General features: G+C 33.4%; 1 protein-coding gene and 1 pseudogene across 3 annotated transcripts; both read right to left on the bottom strand.

The window, feature by feature from the left end:
- Positions 1-14382: 14382 nt before the first annotated feature.
- LOC110634601 (triacylglycerol lipase OBL1-like) lies at positions 14383-16490 on the bottom strand (annotated as a pseudogene).
- LOC110634600 (triacylglycerol lipase OBL1) lies at positions 16387-20086 on the bottom strand. Of its 3 annotated transcripts, none has more exons than XM_058149160.1 (5): positions 19547-20086; positions 19208-19449; positions 19044-19077; positions 18198-18955; positions 16387-16532 (listed from the first exon to the last, which is right to left on the bottom strand). In XM_058149160.1, exons 1-5 carry the CDS (start codon positions 19917-19919, stop codon positions 16524-16526), a joined length of 1416 nt encoding a protein of 471 aa, XP_058005143.1. In that variant the 5' UTR covers positions 19920-20086; the 3' UTR covers positions 16387-16523. The 3 variants fall into 3 exon arrangements, with proteins under 3 accessions (XP_058005143.1, XP_058005142.1, XP_021639361.2); XM_058149159.1 differs by lacking the exon at positions 16387-16532 and adding an exon at positions 17470-17573; XM_021783669.2 differs by lacking the exon at positions 16387-16532 and adding an exon at positions 17626-18116.
- Positions 20087-24998: the final 4912 nt, after the last annotated feature.

Below are 24998 nucleotides of genomic sequence, written 5' to 3'. Positions count from 1 at the left end.
AATAATTAGTGATTGCCAGTTAGTTAGTTATAAATAAGAAAAACAGAACAAAAAAGGTTAAATGAGCCGGGAGTCATAGCGATAGGTGTGTAGGAGGGGGCGTGAGGCAAAATATCATCCAGTAGAATTATATAAAATACACCAAGTAATGCCCAGGAAAGATGGTGGAGTCACAATGGTCTCACTTAAGTACCACCTCCTAAGAAAGCATTTCCTAGACATGCACTTCATGCAATCCTAATAGAATCAAACCACTGGTAAGTACCGTCTTCCCATAACACTACCACGGTACTAAGGATTTATGCCACGAAGGCATACATAGACAGAAGTTGCCACCCGGGTAATAACCGGGACATATTCAGTATTTCTTTCGAGGGTCATGGATGGCAACTTACTCATTGCAGAGTTTCCACAACCGTCATTACCATAGCCCAATGTCTAGGTTTGGGATAGTGGGTACGTAAGGGGAAGGTGTTAGGCACCCCTTACGCTTGGTCTAACCTAGTTAATTCGAGTGCCAGTCCTCTACTAATGTTTCTAAAAGTCTTGTTTATCATTCCTTTATTAAACTTCATCCTAAAAAATGTAATTTTAATCCTACACAAGCAAGTAATTCACAAAAGTGTTGTTATTTACACACAATTTTCATGCACAAATAATTCCTATCTATGGGATTGCTAATTATTTAAATGATGTTTACCAAATGACTAAAATTAATTTATTATTGAGAATTTAATTCACAAACAAATTTAATTTTAAATAACCCTACGTTTCTATTTAACCTAATTAATTAATTTTCACCAAGTTACCCTAAGGATAATTGAACTAAGTTAATTATGCATATGTATAATTTATTCTAATATCACATAAGGCCCAAACAATCACAACCTAATAAAGATTTCTAACATGCAAATTTATTTTATAATTACCAAGTATTAAATTAAATTTATTTTACATGCCAATGTTAGTTTAATTTACAAAGTATTTATTTAAATTAATTACATGCAAAGTTAGTTAAATTAAAAACAAAGTTAATTTTAATTTACCAAATAAAAAGTTCTATTATTACTACAATTTCATGCTAATGGTTATTCGAGAAGTTTAGAGCTACTTACCTGTTGGTAAATGCAGTTGCCATTGGGGCAAGCTACCCTTAAAAAAGGGTCTTCTCTTCTAGTATGGCAATGATATCCCTGACTTACTCCCGTTTAGCTCCAAATAAGCTCCACGCAAATGCCCTCTTTGGTACTTACCTTAGGGCTACTTACCAATTTTGTTTGTAATAAAAAATAAAGAAACTAAAGAAAATAAAAGAAATAAAGAAAATATTAATAACAATTTACATTGGATTCTAACTCTAGTCTCCTAAAGGGTTAAGATTCCTAATTAGTTACAACTACCTAATGGTCTAAGTCTTCTAACATGATCCAAACACTTCATAACACTTCTTGAATTAAAAGAACACAGAAAAATAGATCAAATATTAATTAAAACTCAAGAAAATACAAGAACATGCATAAATATACAATTTCCAAATTCTGACAGATTAACAGTAGTAAGAAATTCGATTTTTTAAAAATAGTTAGACATGCCTAAAATTCATAAAAAAATTACAGAATATAGCCTACATATCATACAAGATCATAAAATTTATAAATCAAACAAAACCCTAGCCGAATGGTCTACATAAATCGTAACTGTTCTAAGTGATAGAATCGTACTACTTTTTTGTAAAATTCATAACTCATTAACCACAACAGATATGAATGCAAAACCAATTGAAAAAGATTCATAAGATTCTGAAATTAATTTTAGACACTAGATTTACACAAAAATATTAAGAAACAAGGGAGATATGGGCTCCACAAATCGGGTATCCTGCAAATCGGAGTTTAGAGGAACCCTAACTTCAAATAGCCATAACTTACAAAATATTAAAGCTTTTTTAGTGATTCTTGAGCCTAAAATTAATAGAATTTCGTATAGAATATGAATATAATTTTTACAAATTTTTTGCAGATTCAGAAAATAATGAAAAATAATAAAAATATGAGAGATAGAAAACTGAACATATGCAGAATTGTATATCCCCTCAAATTAAACATGATTACATGATTTATATGAATATATAAAATAAATTAAAAACAAAGAACATAGAATTAAATATTACATAACATAGATCTTGAAAAGAAAATAATGAAAACTGATCTTCCAGAAATCTTGTATGAAAATCTTCTTGAAGAAAAGAAAAAATAAGGAAGAACTCAAAGAGTCTTGAATATCTCTAAATTTCCTATAGCTCTGAATTTTCTCTTCCTCTTTCCTCTTCTCTCCTCTCCCTCTTCTTTCCTTCTCTAGTAGGGTATTTATAGGGTTTTGGGAGAGAGGTGTGATAGGGTTTGGAGTCTTAGGGTGATAAAGTTTAGATGACTTAAACAACTACGATTGCAGAATTCGAATAAGACTGAGATATGGGTGAGGTGTTTCAACCAATAGGAAGACAGAAAAAAATGGAAGGCACCAATAGGGAGTGAGGAAGAGGTGTGGTAGGGTTTGGAGTCCTAGTATGATAAAGTTCAGATAACTTAAATGAGTAGGATTGATGAATTTGGATGAGACTGGAATATGGGTGAGGTGTCCCAACCAATAGAAAGAGAGGGAAATGGGTGACACCAATAGGGAGTGAGGAGGAGAGTGGGGCCAATGAGGAGAGAGATATTTTATTATTTTAATTTTTAGAAAATAATTAAATGGGTCCCATTTAAAATTCTTAACTAGGCTTTCTTAGGCCCATGGAGCCCAATTAAATTTAATTAGATCCATTTAAGAATTATCCATATTGAATTTAAACAAAATAAAATTTTATTTAAATTTAATTAAATTTTCCCCAAAACTTTATTATTTTTTTTATTTTTTCAAGATCATACCACGGAATTAATAATTCAGCTCCATGCCTCCAATTACATCTTACAGTCATATAATTTTTCATCATCGGGTTTCCCACGGCCTCAATGCACATACTCATCACAAAATAAGGGTCTACAGTTTGCCCCCCACTTGGCGAAAGTTGAAATCAATGCGAAAGCATTGCTCAAGTTTTGTCAAAGTGAAACTCAAATTTCTAATAACTATGAAACATTGGCTATGAGGATCAAGTATATCTTGCTCGGTCGACATACTGTATGTTATGAGACTAGCTACGGTCTCATAACAGTAATAACTGTGTCATGTGAAAAATGAGTGTATCTTGCTCCGTCGATACACTCTGCGTCATGAGACTAGCTACGGTCTCATAACAGTGATAACCGTGTCATGTGAAAATTGAGTGCATCCTGCTCTGTCGATACACTCTGTGTAATGAGACTAGCTACGGTCTCATGACAATGGCAACTGTGTGATTTGAAATGTTGTGGATTCGTATTTAGGACCGCAGTCCTAAACTACCTATGTATCCCCCTTATTATCCTGAGAAAAAATCAGACCCACTTGTAGTTCGACACTTGAAACTGTAGTGATGCATGTTCTTCTATGCCTTACACACCTACAGGTGACATGTTGATGCGTGTTCTTCTACGCCTTACACAACTATGCCATAAGCCCTAAACAACGTCTAAGGACTTACCAAAAAATATCTGTCATGAAATGTTGTGGGTTCGTATTTAGGACCGCGGTCCTAAATTACCTACGTATCCCCCTCGCTATCCTGAGAAAGAATCAGATTCTCTCGTAGTTCGACACTTGAAACTATGGTGATGCATGTTATTCTATGCCTTACACACCTATAGGTGACATGTTGATGCATGTTCTTCTATGCCTTACACAACTATGTCGTGCGCCCTAAACAACGTCTAAGGATTTACAAAAAAATATCTATTTCATGATTTGAAAAAATTGAGATGACTGGGTCTCAAAACTCTTTTTGTGATTTTTGTGCTTTTTGTATGCTGCTTCCTATCATGGGCATGTTGATTTTGCTAGAGATAAAAAAACTTAGTCCTCTGAGGGACCTCTTTTTGCAAAAACTTTCTTTTAGCCTCAAAATTTTTTAGAAGAATTGTTCACCAAAAAAATACTTCATTAAGGTCACAATACAATTTCCCTCTGATTTTTCTTTTTCTTCTCTCCCCCATGCTTCATTATTCTACAGCTATTTCAAAACTTTTTTCTGCCTTGACTCCTTTATCTTGCATGAACTCAATTCTTTGTGCCATAACTTTTGGCTAAAATGCTCTTTCAAGTTTTCATTTCAGCAGGCTTGCTCTAACTTTTGCCTAAGCAGCCTTTTCGGGTTTTCCACTTAGCGAGCTCTCTTTTTTTCTTTTCTTTTTCTTTTTCTTTTTCTCTTTTTTTTTTTTTGAAATTAGACAATCACCAGGGCATTAATATCAAGTACCTATTCTGTTATGCTCACAAGACATAGATTAAATCAAAATAATGTTGTTCAATTATCTAATCATTTGATGTATCCCTTAAGACACAAACATTCACAATCATAATTAAATAAAACATATACCTGGTTAATGCAATAAAAACTTCTTTATCTATTCAAGTACACCATTACTCCCTCTTACATTTAGTTTTACCAAATTTTCAACCTTTCAAAGTTAGAAATAAGCTTTATAACCTGCTGAATGGCCTTTTCAGGTTTTTCATCCAGATCTTCTCTCATCTCTCCTTTTGCCTAGACCACCTTTTGCAAATTTTCAATCTAGTATTTTTTTTACTTTTTTCTTTTTTTTTTTTAACCCTTACTTTTGCCTAGACCGCCTTTTGTAGGTTTTCAGCCTAGCTAGCTTATCTCACACAAAGTACCATTTGAGCCTGTCTAAATTGACTGGTTTTTGAAATTCATTCCCATCCAGGTCTGATATTCTTACTGTGGTAAGATCTTATTGACTATGTATGGACCATCCTAGCTTGGGTAAACTTTCCTCTTAAATCAAAAGGGATGGGCCGAGCTTGTTTCAAAACCATGTATCCCTCTTTGATCTTTCTTGGCTTCACCTTCTTATTAAAGGCTCTAGCTATCTTTTTCTAATAAGCCTGCATATGATACAAGACTCACATCCTCTTTTCATCAATCAAAGCTAGTTCTTCATATCTCTTCTAGGCCCACTAATTTTCTAGGATCATAGCTTCTAGCATCACTCTTAAGGATTTGACCTCTTGCTTAATGGATAGCACTACTTTAGTCCCATACACTAAAGAGAATGGGGTTGCTCTCGTGGATGTCCTTGTAGTACTACGATAACCTTAAAGAACATAAAGGAGTTTTTCAGGCCAATCCTTATATGTTTCGAACATTTTTTTTTCCCAACTAGAACCTTTCCATTCATATGGGGATCACACATTCCTGCATGTACTTCCTTCATTATTTGCTCAGCCTATTTTTCTATCACACATAAGAGTTTGTAGAATTTCCCCCCAGCTACACTAAGTTGAGTGGCTAATCTATGAATTGTTACTCTATCTCTTTTGTAGGCTTATTGCGAGTATTCTCTCACTTTCAGAGACCTCCTTATATCTTTATATCATTTTCCTTCTCCCTCTAGGTCCACATGTGCTACTATTAATCCTTCATAGTATGAAATTTTACTCCTCATTATGATAACTAGCTAAGTCAACTTTTGATCACTCTTTTCCTATAGGGACACCAGCGTGGCTTGGGAATCGGCCATCTGATTTTAAGCTCGAGGCATGTGCTTCTTGGTACTTTGTTAACAAGGCTATAAATTTATCTCTTTCTTCTTAGGTTAAATCTTCAGCTAACTTAATGTCTTTAGGATTATTTGGTGTATCCAAATTAATAGAGATCAATTTTGATGCATTAACAAAAATAGATTCTAAATGATTATGAATGCCATGCATATGTCCATTAGAATAAACATCAAATAAGTAAGCAGAAGGACTGGGAATATTATTGATCTTTGCCTCGAAATCTTTATTAAGTACATCAAAATTGGAAACATCAATATCACTACTGTGAGCATTACAAAAGATAGACTCAAACATAGGGGTGTACCTTTAGGTGTTTGGCTTTTCATGCAGTCCTTAGATCAATGGTGCTGATTTTTTGCTTAAGCTCTTTCACATGTGGTAACCCCTAATCATATGTAAAGGTAATTGCCCCCTCTTTCAAGAACTTAGAAGGCTTTAGCTCTTCTTCCTCTTCTGTCAGCTCATAGCCTAAACCATGACTCGTAATCTGCCCCTTCATCTCAAGAAAAGTCACCAGACCATCTATACTTTCTTCTAGGCCTATGCTAAGAAAAAACTTTAGCCCTTTCTTCATAGTAGCCACTTTTAGATCCATCTAGTTTTTATGGATCCCAACAACTTGAAAATCAGACACTAGTGGAACTGAACCATCTAGTTGTAATGCAACTATCTCCTCATCAGAATCAGTCCAGACATCCAAAGGACCCTCATCATAGCTAGAATTATCACAAATGTCGATAACCATTATAGACTGAGGTTCATTGGGCTTTTGAATGGGTTAGATAAAGTCAATAATTCTGTTAGGGTTATTTAGGGTAATGGAGATCATGTAGAGACCTAGTGTAGGTGAAAATTTTGGCTAGGCATGGGGCTTTTGGGTTGATTTTCTGGTTCAATTATCCTTTTGGCATCAATTAGGTCTTAGATATCATGCTTAAGTTGAAAGCATAAGTCGGTGTCATGACTGTGGGCTTGGTAGAACCGGCAATATTGGTTGATATCATAGCTAGGTGGGAGTGGATTTGGTAGTGGTCTGGGTGCTAAGAGCTATTGGAGGTCTTGAACTTTGAGACGCTCCAAGACTTCGGATAAGCGTTGGCTGAATTGGAAAAAATCTCCTTAGGGTGTGAGACACAATTTGAACCTCAATAACTTTAATACCATTTAATTGGCCTACCTCGAGGCCTCTTTCTAAAGTTGACCACAATTGTCTCTTCTAGCTCAAACATCTTGGCGTTCAATATTTCATCAAGCACGGCCATAGTTTCTTCCATCTTAAGTAGTGCAGGTGAAATCCTTACTAGTCTCTTTCCTTCCCTAACCCAAGTGACCTGATTGGAAGTCTCTTTGGTGTGTTTTGAGGCTATGTTTGCTCAAAAAATAGGATTTAAGAGTTAACCTAAGTATGCTATGTACATGAATGCAATGCATGAATGGACCATTTTTTTTCTTTTTTTTCCTTTTTTTTTTTGGCCTTTACTTTTACAAAACCAAAACTGAACCATACCAATAGAACTAAAACTGAACCAAAACTAGACCATATAAACTGAACTAAAATCAAACTAAAGACTGAATCAAAACTAAAAAAAAAATCTCCAAAACTGAATCTTCGCCCCCTTATACCTTTAACTCTCACGCGTAGAGTAAGAAAAAAAATTCTATCCTAGGCTACGATACACTGGACACACCAACAGGGGGTGGTCCAAGACGACCCTTCCCTCACAAACAAAGGATTTATATCCTTAAAGTGTAACCATAAGTAAGCATCCTCTTGCTCAACACGGGTTTTGAAATGGACTTAGGCCTATAAACACATTGGGTTTATGCATAAGCCTAGGTTCATCTCAACTACCACTAGAACTTATGGTTTGAATAGTAAGGATACAAATCTAGCACAACAAAAATCTACGAGGTACCTAAGGTTGAGATCTATGGCTCATGGGCTTCATTGGATAGGAAAAGGGTCACCCATGCGAGAGCTTGTCCATTAAGCACAACGGCCGGAGCTGTGGCTCTTTTATATACTCGAAGGTACGAGCATGGAGTGCTAGCATTCACCCATTCATCATAGCTCGAGTAGAACCATGGTCTCCTTGGCTAGTACTAACGGGGCTAAAAGGGTAAAGGTGATCCGTGTGATAGTGTAGTGCAATGCAAAAAGTTTAACAGAGGAATAATATTAGACTAATAGAAACATGTTGGAGTAACTATCCATTTAGTCCCCAGTGGAGTTGCCAAACTGTGGGAGGGGGGCGTGAGGCGAAATATCATTCATTAGAATTATATAAAATACACCAGATAATGCCCAGGAAAGATGGTGGAGTCACAATGGTCTCACTTAAATACCAACTTCTTAGACAGCATTTCCTAGACATGCACTTCATACAATCCTAATAGAATCAAACCACTGGTAAGTACCGTCTTCCCATAATACTACCACGGTACTAAGGATTTATGCCACAAAGGCATAGATAGACAGAAGTCGCCACCCGGGTAATAACTGGGACATATTCAGTGTTTCTTTTGAGGGTCATGGATGGCAACTTACTCCTTGCAGAGTTTCCACAACCGTCATTACCATAGCCTAATGTCTAAGTTCGGGATAGTGAGTACGTAAGGGGAAGGTGTTAGGCACCCCTTATGCCTGGTCTAACCTCGTTAATTCGAGTGCCAGTCCTCTACTAATGTTTCTAAAAGTCTTGTTTATCATTCCTTTATTAAACTTCATCCTAAAAAATATAATTATAATCCTACACACGCAAGTAATTCACAAAAGGGTTATTGTTTACACACAATTTTTATGCACAAGTAATTCCTATCTATGGGGTTGCTAATTATTTAAATGATATTTACCAGATGACTAAAATTAATTTATTATTGAGAATTTAATTCACAAACAAATTCAATTTTAAATAACCCTACGTTTCTATTTAACCTAATTAATTAATTTTCACCAAGTTACCCTAAGGATAATTGAACTAAGTTAATTATGTATATGTGTAATTTATTCTAATATCACATAAGGCCCAAACAATCACAACCTAATAAAAATTTCTAACATGCAAATTTATTTTATAATTATCAAGTATTAAATTAAATTTATTTTACATGCCAATGTTAGTTTAATTTACAAAGTATTTATTTAAATTAATTACATGCAAAAGTCAGTTAAATTAAAAACAAAGTTAATTTTAATTTACCAAATAAAAAGTTCTATTATTACTACAATTTCATGCTAATGGTTATTCGAGAAGTCTAGAGCTACTTACCTGTTGGCAAATGCAGTTGCCATTAGGGCAAGCTACCCTTAAAAAAGGGTCTTCTCTTCTAGTATGGCAATGGTATCCCTGGCTTACTCCCGTTTAGCTCCATATAAGCTCCACACAAATGCCTTCTTTGGTACTTACCTTAGGGCTACTTACCAATTTTATTTGTAATAAAAAATAAAGAAACTAAAGAAAATAAAAGAAATAAAGAAAATATTAATAACAATTTACAATGGATTGTAACTCTAGTCTCCTAAAGGGTTAAGATTCCTAATTAGTTACAACTACCTAATAGTCTAAGTCTTCTAACATGATCCAAATACTTCATAACACTTCTTGAATTAAAAGGACACAAAAAAAATAGATCAAATATTGATTAAAACCTAAGAAAATACAAGAACATGCATAAATATACAATTTCTAAATTCTGGCAGATTAACGGTAGCAAGAAATTCGATTTTTTAAAAATAGTTAGACATGCCTAAAAATCATAAAAAAATTACAGAAGATAGCATACATATCATACAAGATCATAAAATTTATAAATCAAACAAAACCCTAGCCGAATGGTCTACATAAATTGTAACTTTTCTAAGTGATAGAATCGTACTAATTTTTTGTAAAATTCATAACTCATTAACCACAACAGATATAAATGTAAAACCAATTGGAAAAGATTCATAAGATTCTGAAATTAATTTTAGATACTAGATTTACACAAAAATATTAAGAAACAAGGGAGATATGGGCTCCACAATTCGGATATCCTACAAATTGGAGTTTACAAGAACCCTAACTTCAAATAGCCATAACTTACAAAATATTAAAGCTTTTTTAGTGATTTTTGAGCCTAAAATTAATAAAATTTCGTATAAAATATGAATATAATTTTTACAAATTTTTTCCAGATTCAGAAAATAACGGAAAATAATAAAAATATGAGAGATAGAAAATTGAACATGTGCAGAGTTGTGTATCCCCTCAAATTAAACATGATTACATGATTTATATGAATATATAAAATAAATTAAAAATAAAGAACATAGAATTAAATATTACATAGTATAGATCTTGAAAAGAAAATAATAAAAACTAACCTTCCATAAATCTTGTATGAAAATCTTATTGAAGAAAAAAAAAATAAGGAAGAACTCAAAGAGTCTTGAATATCTCTAAATTTCCTATAGCTCTGAATTTTCTCTTCCTCTTTTCTCTCCTATCCCTCTTCTTCCCTTCTCTAGTAGGGTATTTATAGGGTTTTGGGAGAGAGGTGTGATAGGATTTGGAGTCTTAGAGTGATAAAGTTTAGATGACTTAAACAACTACGATTGCAGAATTCGAATAAGACTGGGATATGGGTGAGGTGTTGGGGGATTAAGATGGAATTCGGCTACTTATGTTAGGGTTTGAAATGAATAATTTTGATGCAATTGATTAGTTGTTTTGGTTGAATGAAGTATGTAGACATTGAATGTGCACTTGGATTTCATTAGATATTAAATTTATGTAATTAGGGTTCTTGGCATCTTAGAAAATTGGGAAAATTTTGTAGAATTGGTCAATTGATGTAATTGACCTTATTTGAGTTGAGAAATGGTCAATTGAGACCATTAGTGGTGTGTGTAAATTGATAAAACCAAGTTACAATTCGGATTGATTAGTGTTCAAATTCTGGCAGCTTGACCTAGGTCCCTTTCAGGGACCAAAATTAAAAATTTACTAATCCAATTGGTCTGAAGCCAATTAGGGATAAAAATAGACACATAATGGACTATTTTTCATTCAGAAATCTTACCTAGAAAATAACCATAACTTAGTGAATGATTAGGTCAAACTCGGGTATAGTGCACTGCCATGGTACCAAAATGACCAAACTTGAGCTATACAGGTCCAAATGACCTGATTTTTGTGGCATTGGAAAGGTATGACATAGCACTAAAACTTTCATGTAGAACACCAATCCAAATTTTGCCCATAACCCAGTCATTTTGCCACCCAAAGTTAATGATCTAAAACTGCCAAAACCAAATTAGGTGCCCAAAAATTATGAGTAAACCAATCCGAATAGCCCTGTTTAAATGGCCATAACTTGGGTTACAAAACTTCAAATGGAGTAATTCAAAAAGAGAATTAAAGTTAAGATAATAAGAGACAAGTTTTATGAAGAACACTTTGCCAAATTCTAACAGCAACATGACCAATGGAACAGTACAAAATAGGACACTAAATCTAAAAAATTTGAAATTGTGCCTAGAAAACAAAAAAAATCTAAGGAGCAACTTCAACCAACAAAATTGATAACCAAAATGTGGTATGTGGGTGAAATTGAAATGTATATTATGCTATTAATCTAAATTGTTGAAAATTTAATTGCATGTGTGTTAATTGTCAGTAAATGTTTAGAAAATTATTGAGATAGTTTTGAAACCACAGTGTCATGACCATATATCTGAATGCCTCACTAGCATGCCTAGTGGGAGGAATTAGTTTTAAATTTTGAATTCCCTCTCTGACTGAAGTGTTGAGGTGTGTGCCAGTAGAGGAAGCAATTGAATGGGTACCCATAGATTGAGCTAGCTAGCCTTGAGATTCCTCATAAGCCTCTGGCTATTGAGATGAACATTGTTCTGATGGCATGATATAACTGTGTGTTTTTATGAAATATATTTTGAGACTGTTTGAACTAAAAGTTTATAAATTATGTTTTATAGTTATTTTTCATTTTCAGTACCATATTTGAATAAATGTGATTGAATTATGCATAACATGTTATTTTAGTCTGTTGTGCACCACTAAGTCATAGTACTTAGCGATGACTGTTCATTACTGTCACAAGTAGAGAGACTGGTAGAGCAGCTGAGTGAGCTACTAAGGAGTACTGAGCTACTTTTGGATATTTTATCGGGTATAATTTTATACCCTTATTGTATATATTCGTTTTGATGTAAATAATTATATGTACCTTTGTAAATGAGTCTTGAGCAGATTGTACAAATTTTATAATAATATTATTTTGGAATTCCTGATGTAACTTTTGGACTGATGAATATAAATTAAATTTTCTTTAATGCAATGAGTATGACATTAATTATTACTAATTTTTGGAATAATTGAATTGAAATTTTGAGTTGTGAACTATTTATTTAAAATGTGGAGTTTGGGAAAAATTTGTGTTGATTGAGTTGAAATGGTGGTTGATTTTGGTTGAAGTGTTATATTGGAAGTGTTTTCAATAGGTAAATTTTTCGGTTTTCTCAAATACAGCCGGCACTCTGCCGAAATTTTTCTAAAATTTGCGGAAAAATGAAAATGGACAGAAATTTTACATAACTTTTAAACCTTAATTAAATGTTTTAAATTCCTATAAAAAATGCTCACCACTTTCAAAAAGTAAGAAAATGGTTTTAAAATCTCTTGTAGTATATTTAATGGGTTATCGGTAGGCGAAGTACAACAATTCATTAGGTATACTACGGGATCATGTTATGCCTTACAGAGGGGTAAGGTGTGATAGCCTTTTTGTCAAACTTCAGCCTGGTCTGTTTGCCAAACACACAGTGTTCACAAAAGTCTATAGATTATGTTTTCTGCCCGTGCAACAAATCACGCTTGCTTAACACAGATAATCATCTTTCACTCATATGATCAAGACGTATATGCCACAATTGAGTCTGATTCTGATTATTGCTTCCGGATGCTACTGCAACTTCCCCTAAAACTATACTGCCCTGAAGAAAATACAATCCTAAAACCAAACTGCTCTTCATGAGTACCATAGAGCCCTTGCACACTTTGAGAACTCCATTCTCTGCATGGTATCTGAATCCATAAGAGTTAAGTGTTCCAAGAGAAATCAGGTTCCTCTTTAGTCTTGGAACATGCCAACACTCTATAGTTCTGACAACGCCATCAAACATCCTCAATCTGATGTTACAATTCCTTCAATAGATAATGCACGATCATTGCTCAGAAACACCTTTCCACTCATCTGTTTATAAGTGACAAACCAGTTTCTGTGTGGATACATATTATAAGTAGCACCAGTATCAAGAATCCAGGAATTTTGTCCATGATTTGAACTCACAGATAAAATTTCTCCAGCATTGTCATCACCATCAGAATCAATAAAACTATCAATCACATTCGCAGAACTTTCTAGTTGCTTTCCCTTTTTATTTTTCAGCTTGGGACAGTCTCTCCTGTAGTGACCTTGCTCCCCGCACTCAAAACAATTGGCCTTTTTCATTCTTGACTTAGATCTGGCCTTAGATTTCTTCCTGCTGGAAGAACCCTCCATTGAATGTGTTCTTCCCCTGCTCACCAAACCTTCCCCCTCAAATCTTTCTCTATTATTTGGAAATTTCTTTTTCAACTCCTTCGATTTTAGAGAATTACTAACATCGTCTAGTGAAATACTGTCTTTCCCATACAACAAAGGATTAACAAAAGTTTCATAGGAGGGTGGCAAAGAACATAACACAATAAGGGCCTGATCCTCACTATCAATCTCAATATCAATATTTTTAAGGTCCATAATGATTGAATTGAATTCATCTAGATGTTCTTTAATGGGCATAACTTTGCTCATTCTCAGATTGTAAAGTCTTTTCTTCAGATACAGGCGGTTAGTCAGCGATTTGACAGAGTACAACTCCTTTAATTTCTTCTATGTCGTAGATGCTGAGCTTTCACCAGCAATCTCACGTAGGACATTATCAGTTACGCTCATGAAAATCGCACTCAATGCTCTCTCCTTTAGATCAGCCTTCTTCGCCTCTTTCATACCTTCTGGAAAGTTATACTCAATTGCCTTCCATAGACCTTGTAGGATCAAGGAAAATTTAATTTTAATCTTCCACAAACTGAAACTCGATCCACCATCAAACTTCTCTATCTCATTCTTCATTGAAGACGACACCATCTATAAACCCTAGGTTTTGCGCACAAAGCTCTGATACCAGTTTGTTATAACAAGCATGCAAATTTAAGGTACACACATAAATTGCACAGTCACACGATATTAAAAAGAGAAGAAGAATAACACAGAATTTAATGTGGTTCAACCGTAAGGTCTACATCCACGGGTAAAACAAGAGAAAAAAGTTTCACTATGATGAAAAGAACAAGATACAATCAATCAGAACTCTCAAATCCTAACCCTAGTGTGCTTCTCAAATATTTCATAACTCTACCACAAAGGGTAGAATATTATAATATTTATACTGGTCTATACCACGAGGGCGTTGCCCCCGCACCCCCAAGGAGATCAGTGGTGGGCTTCAAGCCCAGGTCTATTGGCCCATGCGCTCCGCTATCATCACATATCTCACTTTTTATCCCAATCAGGTCGCAATGCGAAACTTTCGGGTCGGGTCACCCATGAAAATATATCCATAAATTCAAGCCACAAATATTAACACATAATATATAGAACTTTCCAACTCCGGTTGGAGCCTAATTAACCAGAAAAAAGAAAAAGAAAAATCCAGGACCAGAGGAAAAAAATATATATATGTACATGTTGATAGTACCAGCTATCATAGTAAAGGCACACTCCAAAATGCTTATAGGAGAACATTTGGTCATCGAAAGGCACCCTAGGCACTAGGTCATTACGGTAGACCAACCTGAAGTATTTGGGAATTGGATTGTTCAAAAGGGCTTCCATGAACTTTCCTAGCTGCACATCCCCAACGCTTGGCTGCCCAAATGTGTATACACCAAGCAACCGTTCTACTAATTCCATTTCTTGTTGTACTACTAGCACAGTTGGGAATAATATAGCAAGTGCCCCACCTAAACTATGTCCAGTGACTACAAATTTCGCATTCTTGTGCTCCCTCAGTAAGCTCTGCAGCTTCATTGTCACAGCATAGTATGCACTCTTTTTCGCCATTTCCAGTTGGAACTTCCGATTGCTAGAACTACTAGTTGTCCTCTCGAAGTCTGAAGAGTTGTCCCATATGCTTTGGTCCTTATCAGAACCAGTGGTGGATGATGTTGTCTCAGTACCTTCTGAAGGGGTTTTGGTAACATCATGATCACCATTTGAATAGTTGAAATTCCTCTCCTGCCTCCTAAGGTGATACTGGAAGGTGAGAGCATCCCTTCTGTTTTCTAAACCCAATGCTTCTAAGAATCCAATGTGAACTTTTCCAGCTTTTGGGATCTCATACCAAGAGAAATCAATGTTAGTACTCCAATCACTAGCATTAAATGGTTCTGTTCCCCTAAAGCTGATCAACATCAAGTTTGCATCTTTTGGGTTGTCACAGAGTATGAACACTTGGGTGTTGTTTTCCTTTTGGTATTCTATCAGAAAACATGAACTAAAATAATTAAAATTCCAAGTTCAATTCAGTTGAAAAAAAAATCAGCAAGAATAGAGGATATAAAAGAACTTGTGTTTTCTTACCATTCCAGCAATCGTAGAAATCCACAAAATGCGTCTGGTTTTGTGATGCAAGGAAAAGTTCATAATATGAATATTAGAAGAGATTGATCATGAGAAACAAAATATTGAGGGAGAGAAGAGATCATTAGAAATAGTTCTTGCCTTCCAGTGATTATTAACGATATTTTTTACGACTTTAGCATTCTCGTAAGCTAATTTGGAAGCCATGATAGAGAGGTCCATGAGAGCTCTGTTCCCCAACTCTACACTGCTGCTTCTCTCTGCAAAATAGAATCATCTATCTGTTTCACCAAGTTGTCACCCTTGCACAAGTCTATTCGCCCATCCAATTGCCCAATGGTGCTTATGAAAGTCTCTGAGTCTCTATGTGGTATCACCACCTTCCCTGCATTCCCATTGTCACTGTAATATTAAGTACTTGCTTCTCTTATATCTACATTTTTAGGAAAGGAAATCAAGCTTAAGAGGAAAACCAATTGCATACCATGGAGAAAGTTGACAAGCAAGCCAAGGAAGTCACCATTCTCATAAAGGAGATTGAGAAAGAAATCGACCACAAAGCCAATGGTGCTTATGAAAGTCTCTGAGTCTCTATGTGGTATGGTGACCTTCCCTGCATTCCCATTGTCCCTGTAATATTAAGTACTTGCTTCTCTTATATCTACATTTTTAGGAAAGGAAATCAAACTCAAGAGGAAAACCAATTGCATACCATGGAGAAAGTTGACAAGCAAGCCAAGGAAGTCACCATTCTCAGAAAGGAGATTGAGAAAGAAATCGACCACAAAGCCAATGAATTTCAATGGCTTGGCAATAAATGCAAGGATCCTGCACACGATAATTGATATCAATATGACCAAACTGTGATCAGCTGCTGCAACACCCTTTTCTTCCTCGTCTGAGCTATCCAAGAACTTGATACCACTTCTAGTGTCATGGAACACCAAGAACTTGAACAAGTTCCATATCCCTCCCTTCTGTGGATTCACTATCAGGTATTTCACTCCATTATTCCCACCATATTTTTTTCTCTCAACATGGTCATAATCATGGCTGTTATTCTGTTCAAGATTTGGTTCAATGGTAGCCATGAATGGAAAGTTCACTCTCTTCACTCTTATTTCTCAGAAACCCTGCCAGGAATTCAATGTTAATTCAAGATGGGCGCAAGATGAGGAACTAGAATTTGGTATATATAAGATTGCAGCGGTGTCTTTTAGGCCTCATCATTCACCATGACCATAGTAAAGTAACACAGGACATGGAAAACTTTTGTCTGCATTCGTGCGTAGGAAAAAGAAAAGTTCTCAATGTGAGGATCAGGTGCATTTTTAAGTCCAAATTCAAAAGAGATTAATAAAATAAAATAAAATTAAATAAGAAAGGAACATGTTCGTTTGGAGATGTGGTCCTGAATCCTCAGAAAAGTCCACCCTTATTGATCCTGCAGATATATCTCTAGAGCAGAATACAGAGACTGAAGTTATGGCCGTTCCCATATCCAGGCCTAGTCCATCAATAAAACAACAAGGATTTTCTTTGTAATTGTTAGACGTGAAAGGTTTCAGATTAATTTGACATGGGAATGTGTGAAAGATTGAGAATCGAAAAGATAATGAAATGCTCTGTCGCTGGAAAAAAAACAGAGCAAATGGTTATGAATAAAGAACAGAGAAGGAGACTCAAGAGTCATCCTGCTTGTTTTCTCCATTTGCTGGCGTACACATACTCAACCTAACATTTACTTTTTATCATATGGAAATAATAACCCTAGTTACGGGTTCCTGAAATGGACCTTACTATATATATGTGTATACATAACAGTGATCTTGAATTTATCAAATTCTTGCTTAAATCTCTTTCAATAAGGTTAAAGAAAATCAAGGGTGTGGAGTTGTCTTAATATTAGAAAATACTTTGCATGAAATAACAAGTTAACAAAGTATTAACATATATTTATAAAAAAATTTTATAAAACTCTTGGCCAGCAATTTATTTTTGATCAAAATTGCTTATTTAAGAGTATGATGCTCATAATTCTGTAAGTGAGAGTGCACCTGCTGCACTGAGTGTATTTAATAATTTGTTTAGGATTAGTTGGAGTCGAACTGGATTGAGAAAATAGGTTGGGCCAGCTTCAGCCTCAAACTTGAGGATCGCCAAGAAGTGAAGAACTGTAAACTCAAAAGAAGAGCATTGAACATAGATACAGAAATCATATAATCAAATCAAACTTTTAACTATGTTTATTACAAATCACCAAAAGCACACCAACAAACATACAAACAAAATTACAAAATGAGAAGTGCTAACCCATTATTCCACTCAAATTTAATACTACAAAAAATAACATAATGAGAAGTCTTCTGTAATTTTATTATTATTATTTTTTTTATCAATGACCACTTGACCCTGTGATGAAGACTGCAAAATCAATCCTGCACTACTATTACTTTCACTTAGAGAGAGGACACCAGAGGAATTCGCTCGCTTCCAAGCCTGACTGAGTTCACATAATCCATAGGGCAATGTGCAGCAATTCCAGGTAATGCCAGCCCCATTACCCTGAACAACATGGAGAACCAGCCCTCCTGGTACTCTGGCCCATATATGTAGCCCATCATCAAACTTCTAATCAACTCCCATGCAGCATTTAGGTGCAATGGAATCACATACCTCAACCCAAAGAAATTTGGGTTGGGCTCCGCATCGATTTTCTTCGAGATGCACAAACAAAATCAACAAAATTATCATTGCCAAGCAAAAGAATACACAATAGGGAAAAAGTAGATAGATACCTGTTCATTGTAGAAGCTGTCATAGTAGAGGCACACTCCAAAATGCTTAGACAGGAAGCTTTTGTCATCACAAGGCAACCTAGGCACAAGGTCATTGCAATAGACCACCCTGAAGTATTTAGGAACTGGATGTTCCAACTGGGCTTCCATGAACTTCGCTAGCTGCATGTTCCCAATCCTTGGCTGCCCAAATGTGTATACACCAAGTAATCTTTGCATAATCTCATTCTCCTCATGTAGCACTAGCACACTTGGGAATAATACAGCAAGTGCCCCACCTAAGCTGTGTCCTGTAACTACAAACTTGGCATTCTTGTGCTCCCTGAGTAAGCTCCTGAGCTTCTTTCTCACAGCATAGTATGCACTCTTCCTCACCATTTCGGGTGGAATAACTGGTCCCTCAGAGTCTGAAGAATGATCCCTGATTTCGGAATCAGCTTTTGAGGATACTGATTCAGTACCTTCTGAAGGACTTGTGGGATCATCAACAGCATTTGAGCGGCTGGGATTCATGTTCTTCTTAAGAAGGTGATATTTGAAGGTGGTGGTGTTGGCTCTGTTGACCAAACCTAATGCTTCCAAGAATCCCATATGAACTTTTCCCAATTTTGGGATCTCATACCATGAATAATCAAAATCAGTACTCCAATCATCAGCATCAAAAGGCTCTGTGCCCCTAAAGCTGATCAGTACCAAATTTGCATCTGTGGGCTTGTCACAAAGTATGAACACTTGGGTGGAGTTTTCCTTTTGGAAATCTATCAAGAAGAAACACCATAAACAAAAAAATGATCAAAAGAGATTAGGGTATAATTACACCCAAATTACAATTGTTTAATTTCTTACCATTCCAGCAGTCGTAGAAGTCCACGAAATGCATCTGCTTTTATCAGAAATTGGACACTATTGCATTAGATATGATGTGACAAGTTCGAATTCAGAATCTTTAATGGAATTTAATAAACAAGAATCAGAGAAAGAGAAAAAAATTAGGGAAAGAAGTTGCTTGCCTTCCAGTGACGCACAATATTTTGAACAACTTTGGCATTCTCATAAGCTAACTTGGAAGCCATGATACAGAGGTCCATGAGAGCTCTGTTCCCTGAATCTTCTACAACACTTCCTTCTGCAGAAACCCAATCAACCACTTGTTCCAGCAAGTTTTTAGCTTTATATAGTTCTACTCGCCCATCCATATGTCCAATGCTACTTATAAAAGTTTCTGTGCCCCTCTGCGGTATCACCACCTTTCCTGCATCATCACACCAACAACAAGAAGTAAAATTTATCAGTTGATACGTTACCAATCAAAGAAACGACCTGTCGTCATTGTATATATAGGTACATACCAACCATAAAGTTCCTGAGTAAGCCAAAGAGGCCATCGTTCTGAGAGAGGAAGTTAAGGAAGAAATCAATTCCATAGCCAGTGTACTCTAATGGCTTGCCAATAAGGTGAAGAACTTTGCGAAAGATAATAGACACCAAAATCACCCACCTGTGATCAGTTGCTTCCCCAGCTATTACTCCCTCCTCTGAGCTCTCCATAAACTTCGCTCCACTCCCAATGTCAGCCCGCACCATGAACCTCCACAAGTCCATGATTCCTCCCTTCTCTGGGTTTACTATAAGATAATTGAATCCCTCGTTGAGTTCTTCGCTCTCAGGTTTATGATAGTAGACGGCATTGTCTTGAGATTGTGCAGTGGTGGCAGTAGCCATAAGTATTGATGTGTCTCCCTTCACTTGATCAAGAAAATTTCAATTAAGATTCAAGATAGGGTTGAAGAAGAGCTAGGGATTCTCACTCTTTTCTTGATATGAAGAGGATTTAAAGATTTAAAGATTCGAGAGGTAGCTGTTGGGAAGTTCTGATACTGACACTGAATTGGATAGTGTCCCAATTTAAACCCAAATGTTTCCACTTGTCGAGAATTTTTAGGAAAAGACCGGCATCCATGCATGATTCACGTCACACGTGTGCAACTGGAAAATAAAGGCGTGATTTAGAAAATTATTATTTCGGTCCAAAGAGATAGAGCAGGGCTGATTCAGGTGCAATTGAGTTCGATCCCAATCAACTCAAGATCCATCTTGGTCAATGATTTATGTGTATGAACTCGCCGATACGGCACCATTTTGGTTCCTCTCCTATTTTTGATAAATAGAAAAGTATTATTTATTATATAAATTTGTCATTAAAGTAAAAAAATAAACATTGTGATTGTGGATTTGTAATGCTGTGGGGATCCGCCCATGAACGGTCCAGTACCCATAATGCAGAGATTTGTTTAAAGGGGAGAATGGACAGGCTCAAGTTATGGCCATATATCCTCCCTCCCGTCAATCATTAGTGTCCAAATTGATCAAGAAACTTAGATTTCTTACAGCCACTTACAGTTAGCGGGCATTGAGTACACATGTTTTTCAAGACATGCAAGGTTTGGTTTTGAAACAATGAGCTTTATCATCTAAAAAGTATTAAATTAGTTTTCATGGCTATAAAGATTCAAATTCGAGTAAGAGTTAATTTACTCAAAAAAAAAAAGGGGTTGGATTTTGCAGAACTGATCGGAGGTTGCAGGCAGAGAGGAGCAGCCAAGCTTTTCATTTCAATTAATAAACACATCATATTCTTACAGGAAAAGTTGAGAGATTTGCTTGCTTATACGCACTTGAATTCCTTTTCGCTACCCCTCGCAAGATTCTGAAGCTAAAAACAGAAAAGACCATACATGTATGCATGCATGCATGCCGCACGAACTTGTAACCAAGCTTAGTATGCTAACTGAATCACAAGCAGCCATTCTCTGTTCTCATCTCAAATATTGATGGTTAAAACATTGATTTTTCTTATTTATACTTAATTTATTATAAATTTAAAAAATAAGATATATGTTAAGATTTATATATTAAATATATAATTTTATATATTTATATTTTAACTTCATAATGAATTAAATTTAAGTAAAATTTTTTTTTAAAATATTCATTTATGCAATATTCCAAAATGAGAATAGATTTTAATTTCCCTCTTTTAAGAAGGAATTGACTAGGATTAGGTACATATGCGTGGAAGAATGGAAATCCAAAAGCCAAAATGGAATGGCACTAGAAAAGGAACCGCTCCAATTTATTAGAATTATTAATTTTTTATAATATTAACCAGTTTTAGTAATTTTTAATTTTTTTAATAGTGATCAATTGTTTACTTGTTATTAGCTATTAATTATTAATATTTTAAAAAAATAAATTTTAAATTATATGTTAAATTTAAAAATAGTAATATATTTTTTTAACTTTAATAAAAATGTTAAACGCTAAATTAAAAGTTAAGAGAGTTATATTTTATTATCTACTATCTTAATTTTAAATATTAATATAAATATTTATATCACTGAATAATATAAATAAAAGAAGTAATTTTAATAGTTAAAATTTTATATTAAAAAAAAAGAAATTCTTGATCTTAACAATTAAATTAATTTCATTAATTTTTTAGGAGAAAAGACAAATAAAAACATATATCAAATTTTGAAACTTTTCAAATAATATAAATTTTTATTTTGATTAATTAATTTACTAAATTAGTCTTTACAGCTATGTGGTATCGATTTCAATTTAAAAAAAAAAAAAATCACTTCTTAATAATTATAGAGAGGTGGCAAAAGGTTGAGGCATAGACCCATATGTCCAAAGAACACACAAAGCCATGCCATTTGGGGTCAACACAGTTGGGGCCAATTGCAGCCCCAAACTTAAAGTTACAGCAATGCAGATTAAACTGAGACTGAGTTTGGCCAAGCTAAGCATTCAGCATGGATTCTGACCAGACCAAACCTAATTTCTTACTATGGTTTTTAATATTTTGGAATTCTCCCTTAATAAAATACCTAATTTAATGTCATTGAACCAATTAGTCAAACAAAATAAATACTCATTCATTATTTATTTATTTTTTTATCATATTAATTAGTATGAATAATAAGTTTAAATACGTAATTTAATATTTAAAAAAACATAATATTATGTGAACATAATTTTTGGTGAGAGTGTGATATGGTCTTATCCCAAATGCCACAGACAAAACGACAAGATTCAAAAATATATATTTTTTTATAAAAAAAAAAAGGAAAAAATTGCAGACGTGGAGTTTTGAATTCATGGACAAGGAGAAGACAAGCTCATCTCATCAGTCTCTCAATTCAAAGCCCTACCCCATAACGTGGCTTTTTTCAAATAATTCAAAGTTTTTCTTAACCTTTTTATTTTTCAAATTTTATATATATGTGGAGACGTGGAGTTTCGAAGGCATGGACAAAAAGGAGACAAGCTCATCTTGTCACTCTCTCAATTCAAAGGTCCATCCCACGTAACTTTTTTCAAATAATTCAAAGCTTTTCTTAATATTATATAAAATTTAAAAATGTTAAGAAAAGCTTTGAATTATTTAAAAAAAGCTACGTTGTGGGGTAGGGCTTTGAATTGAGAGAGTGATGAGATGAGCTTGTCATATATATATAGTTTTTTAAATAATAATTATCATATTATTATTTTTATTAATAATTAATTTATTAAATAAATTAATTTAATATAATAATAATAAAAAAATATATTACTTATTTAATAAATTTAATTTAATTCTTTATTTAAAAAAATATTATTTATTATTTATTATTTTTAATTAAAAAAATATAATTTCATGATATTTAATTTAATGAATTAAATTATTTTAATGTATATGTGTAATTTGTGGTGTCATTGTCATTCTAATAAGAAACAGGTTGTAGCCACGTAGATGCTTCTCAAAAGACACTTGTCACCTTGACCTTGAAAATCTTTTACTTGTGCTTCTTTCCCATTTTTAGTCATTAGATTGAATACACGTTTTGCTTCAAATTATTAATTAATTATACATTCCTTTCAAATTACTATAATTACCCTTTGATATATATATATATATATATATATATATATATATATATATATATTTTAAACAATAATTATGTTTTAATCTCTCACGTTTCATATAAATATACAAGTTAACATCCTTTAATTATTTAATAATTTTTGAGTTTTTATAATTAAAATTTATTAAAAATTTAAAATAATAAATTTTCAAAAAGACATATTTCAACTAGAATGCCAATCCTGCTATAAATTTTGCTGCTTAATTAAGCAATATTTTGTATGTCAACATTGAAAGGTTTATTCCAACGAACTCATTGTAATTTTTTTTTTATTAATCAAAACTTAAATTTTATAATTAAGAAAAATAAAAAAATAAATCAACAGTATATTTAATGTTACCTACTAAAAATTGAGTAAAAAAGTTAATGCTCGGTTCATAATTCAATATAATAATCAAAGTGTTAACAAATAAAGAGTTAGAATTAAGAAAATAATACATCACTAAGGAATCAAACTAATCAACATGTGCCTTGAGTTAATTATATCAAACGAGTAAAATCTGAATAATTAAAACTAGATAAAAGAAAAACAGATCGAGTCGAAGAATGCTTTGTCTAGTTAGGCTGAATAAAGACAAATGATGTTGACAAAACAAAGCCAAATGCTCACTCGCAGGCCAATTATTAACCTTATTGAGTATCTGTGATATTGATCAGGGATAAGCCGAATTGTTTATGAGGAAATCTTTGGATATTAACTGAATATTCAATATTAATGCAGATAATTATAATGATTACTTAGTTTTTAATTTATAAATATGAGCAACAAATATTAATTGGGTATACTTATTCTGCCAAATTAATTATAAAATTTTCCTATATTCATTTATTTGATTCTCAATTAATATTTTTAATTTGATCGTCAGAATAATTAATCAATAGATCACTGATCTCATTATTTTATTTATTTACAGCCTGATTTGGACTATCTAATTTGATATCTGAGACTCACAATAATATCAATATTACTTAATTACAGAATAAATTTAAAATTTAATTATGGTGATTAATTCTTATCTAATCATTTTTTATACGTTAAATGAAGAATGCTTTCATATTAAACCTTAAATTAAATTGCATTATAAAGTAATCAAATAATTAAAAATATTATAAGGTAAATTTCATTTGGTTAGATAACAAAATCAATGAATGAAAAGAACATATGGGTTTGGTGGCAGCTGCCCTTGCCATGATTGAAGTCTCATTCTCACGGGTAGATATGAACACTAGCTTGCTAACTCTCGACATAAGCAATATTATAATTAATATTTAAATTTTTATATTTTAAAAATAAATAAATATCTTTAAATTTTAATTCTGTCACAAACTTTTATATTTTTATTTATTTTCAAGTGAAAATACTTTAATACTTTTTTTATAAAGAGTTTTACTATTATAAATACTCCCATTTTTTGAATTTTTTATTGACAACTTTTTAATTTATTCATTAATAATTAATTTTTTATTAATTTAATAAAAATAATAAAAAATTACAAATTACAAATATTTTCATTTATTTTTAAAATATATAAACTTAATAAAATAATATTTATCTGAAATTATATTATCTCTTCTTACTTTCTGTCAATTATTATAATTATTATTATTATAAAAATTCTAAAAAAATATATTTTACATGAAAAATAATCCCTGGTTCACTCATATTAAGAAAAAAAATTCTCTTTAAATTATATTTGGATTATTAATAATTAAAATAATAATAAACAAAATTCAAAAAAAAAAAAAAACAAAAAACAAATCTGACGTGTTAACCAAACGTAAATAAAATTCCAAGGATAGGAAAGAAAAAGGAAATTATCAATTTTCAAGA

This window comes from Hevea brasiliensis, chromosome 6, assembly GCF_030052815.1.
Source record: "Hevea brasiliensis isolate MT/VB/25A 57/8 chromosome 6, ASM3005281v1, whole genome shotgun sequence".
NCBI lineage: Eukaryota > Viridiplantae > Streptophyta > Magnoliopsida > Malpighiales > Euphorbiaceae > Hevea > Hevea brasiliensis.
Note: the sequence above shows the minus strand (reverse complement) of the source record. Positions and strands in the feature narration are given on the sequence as shown.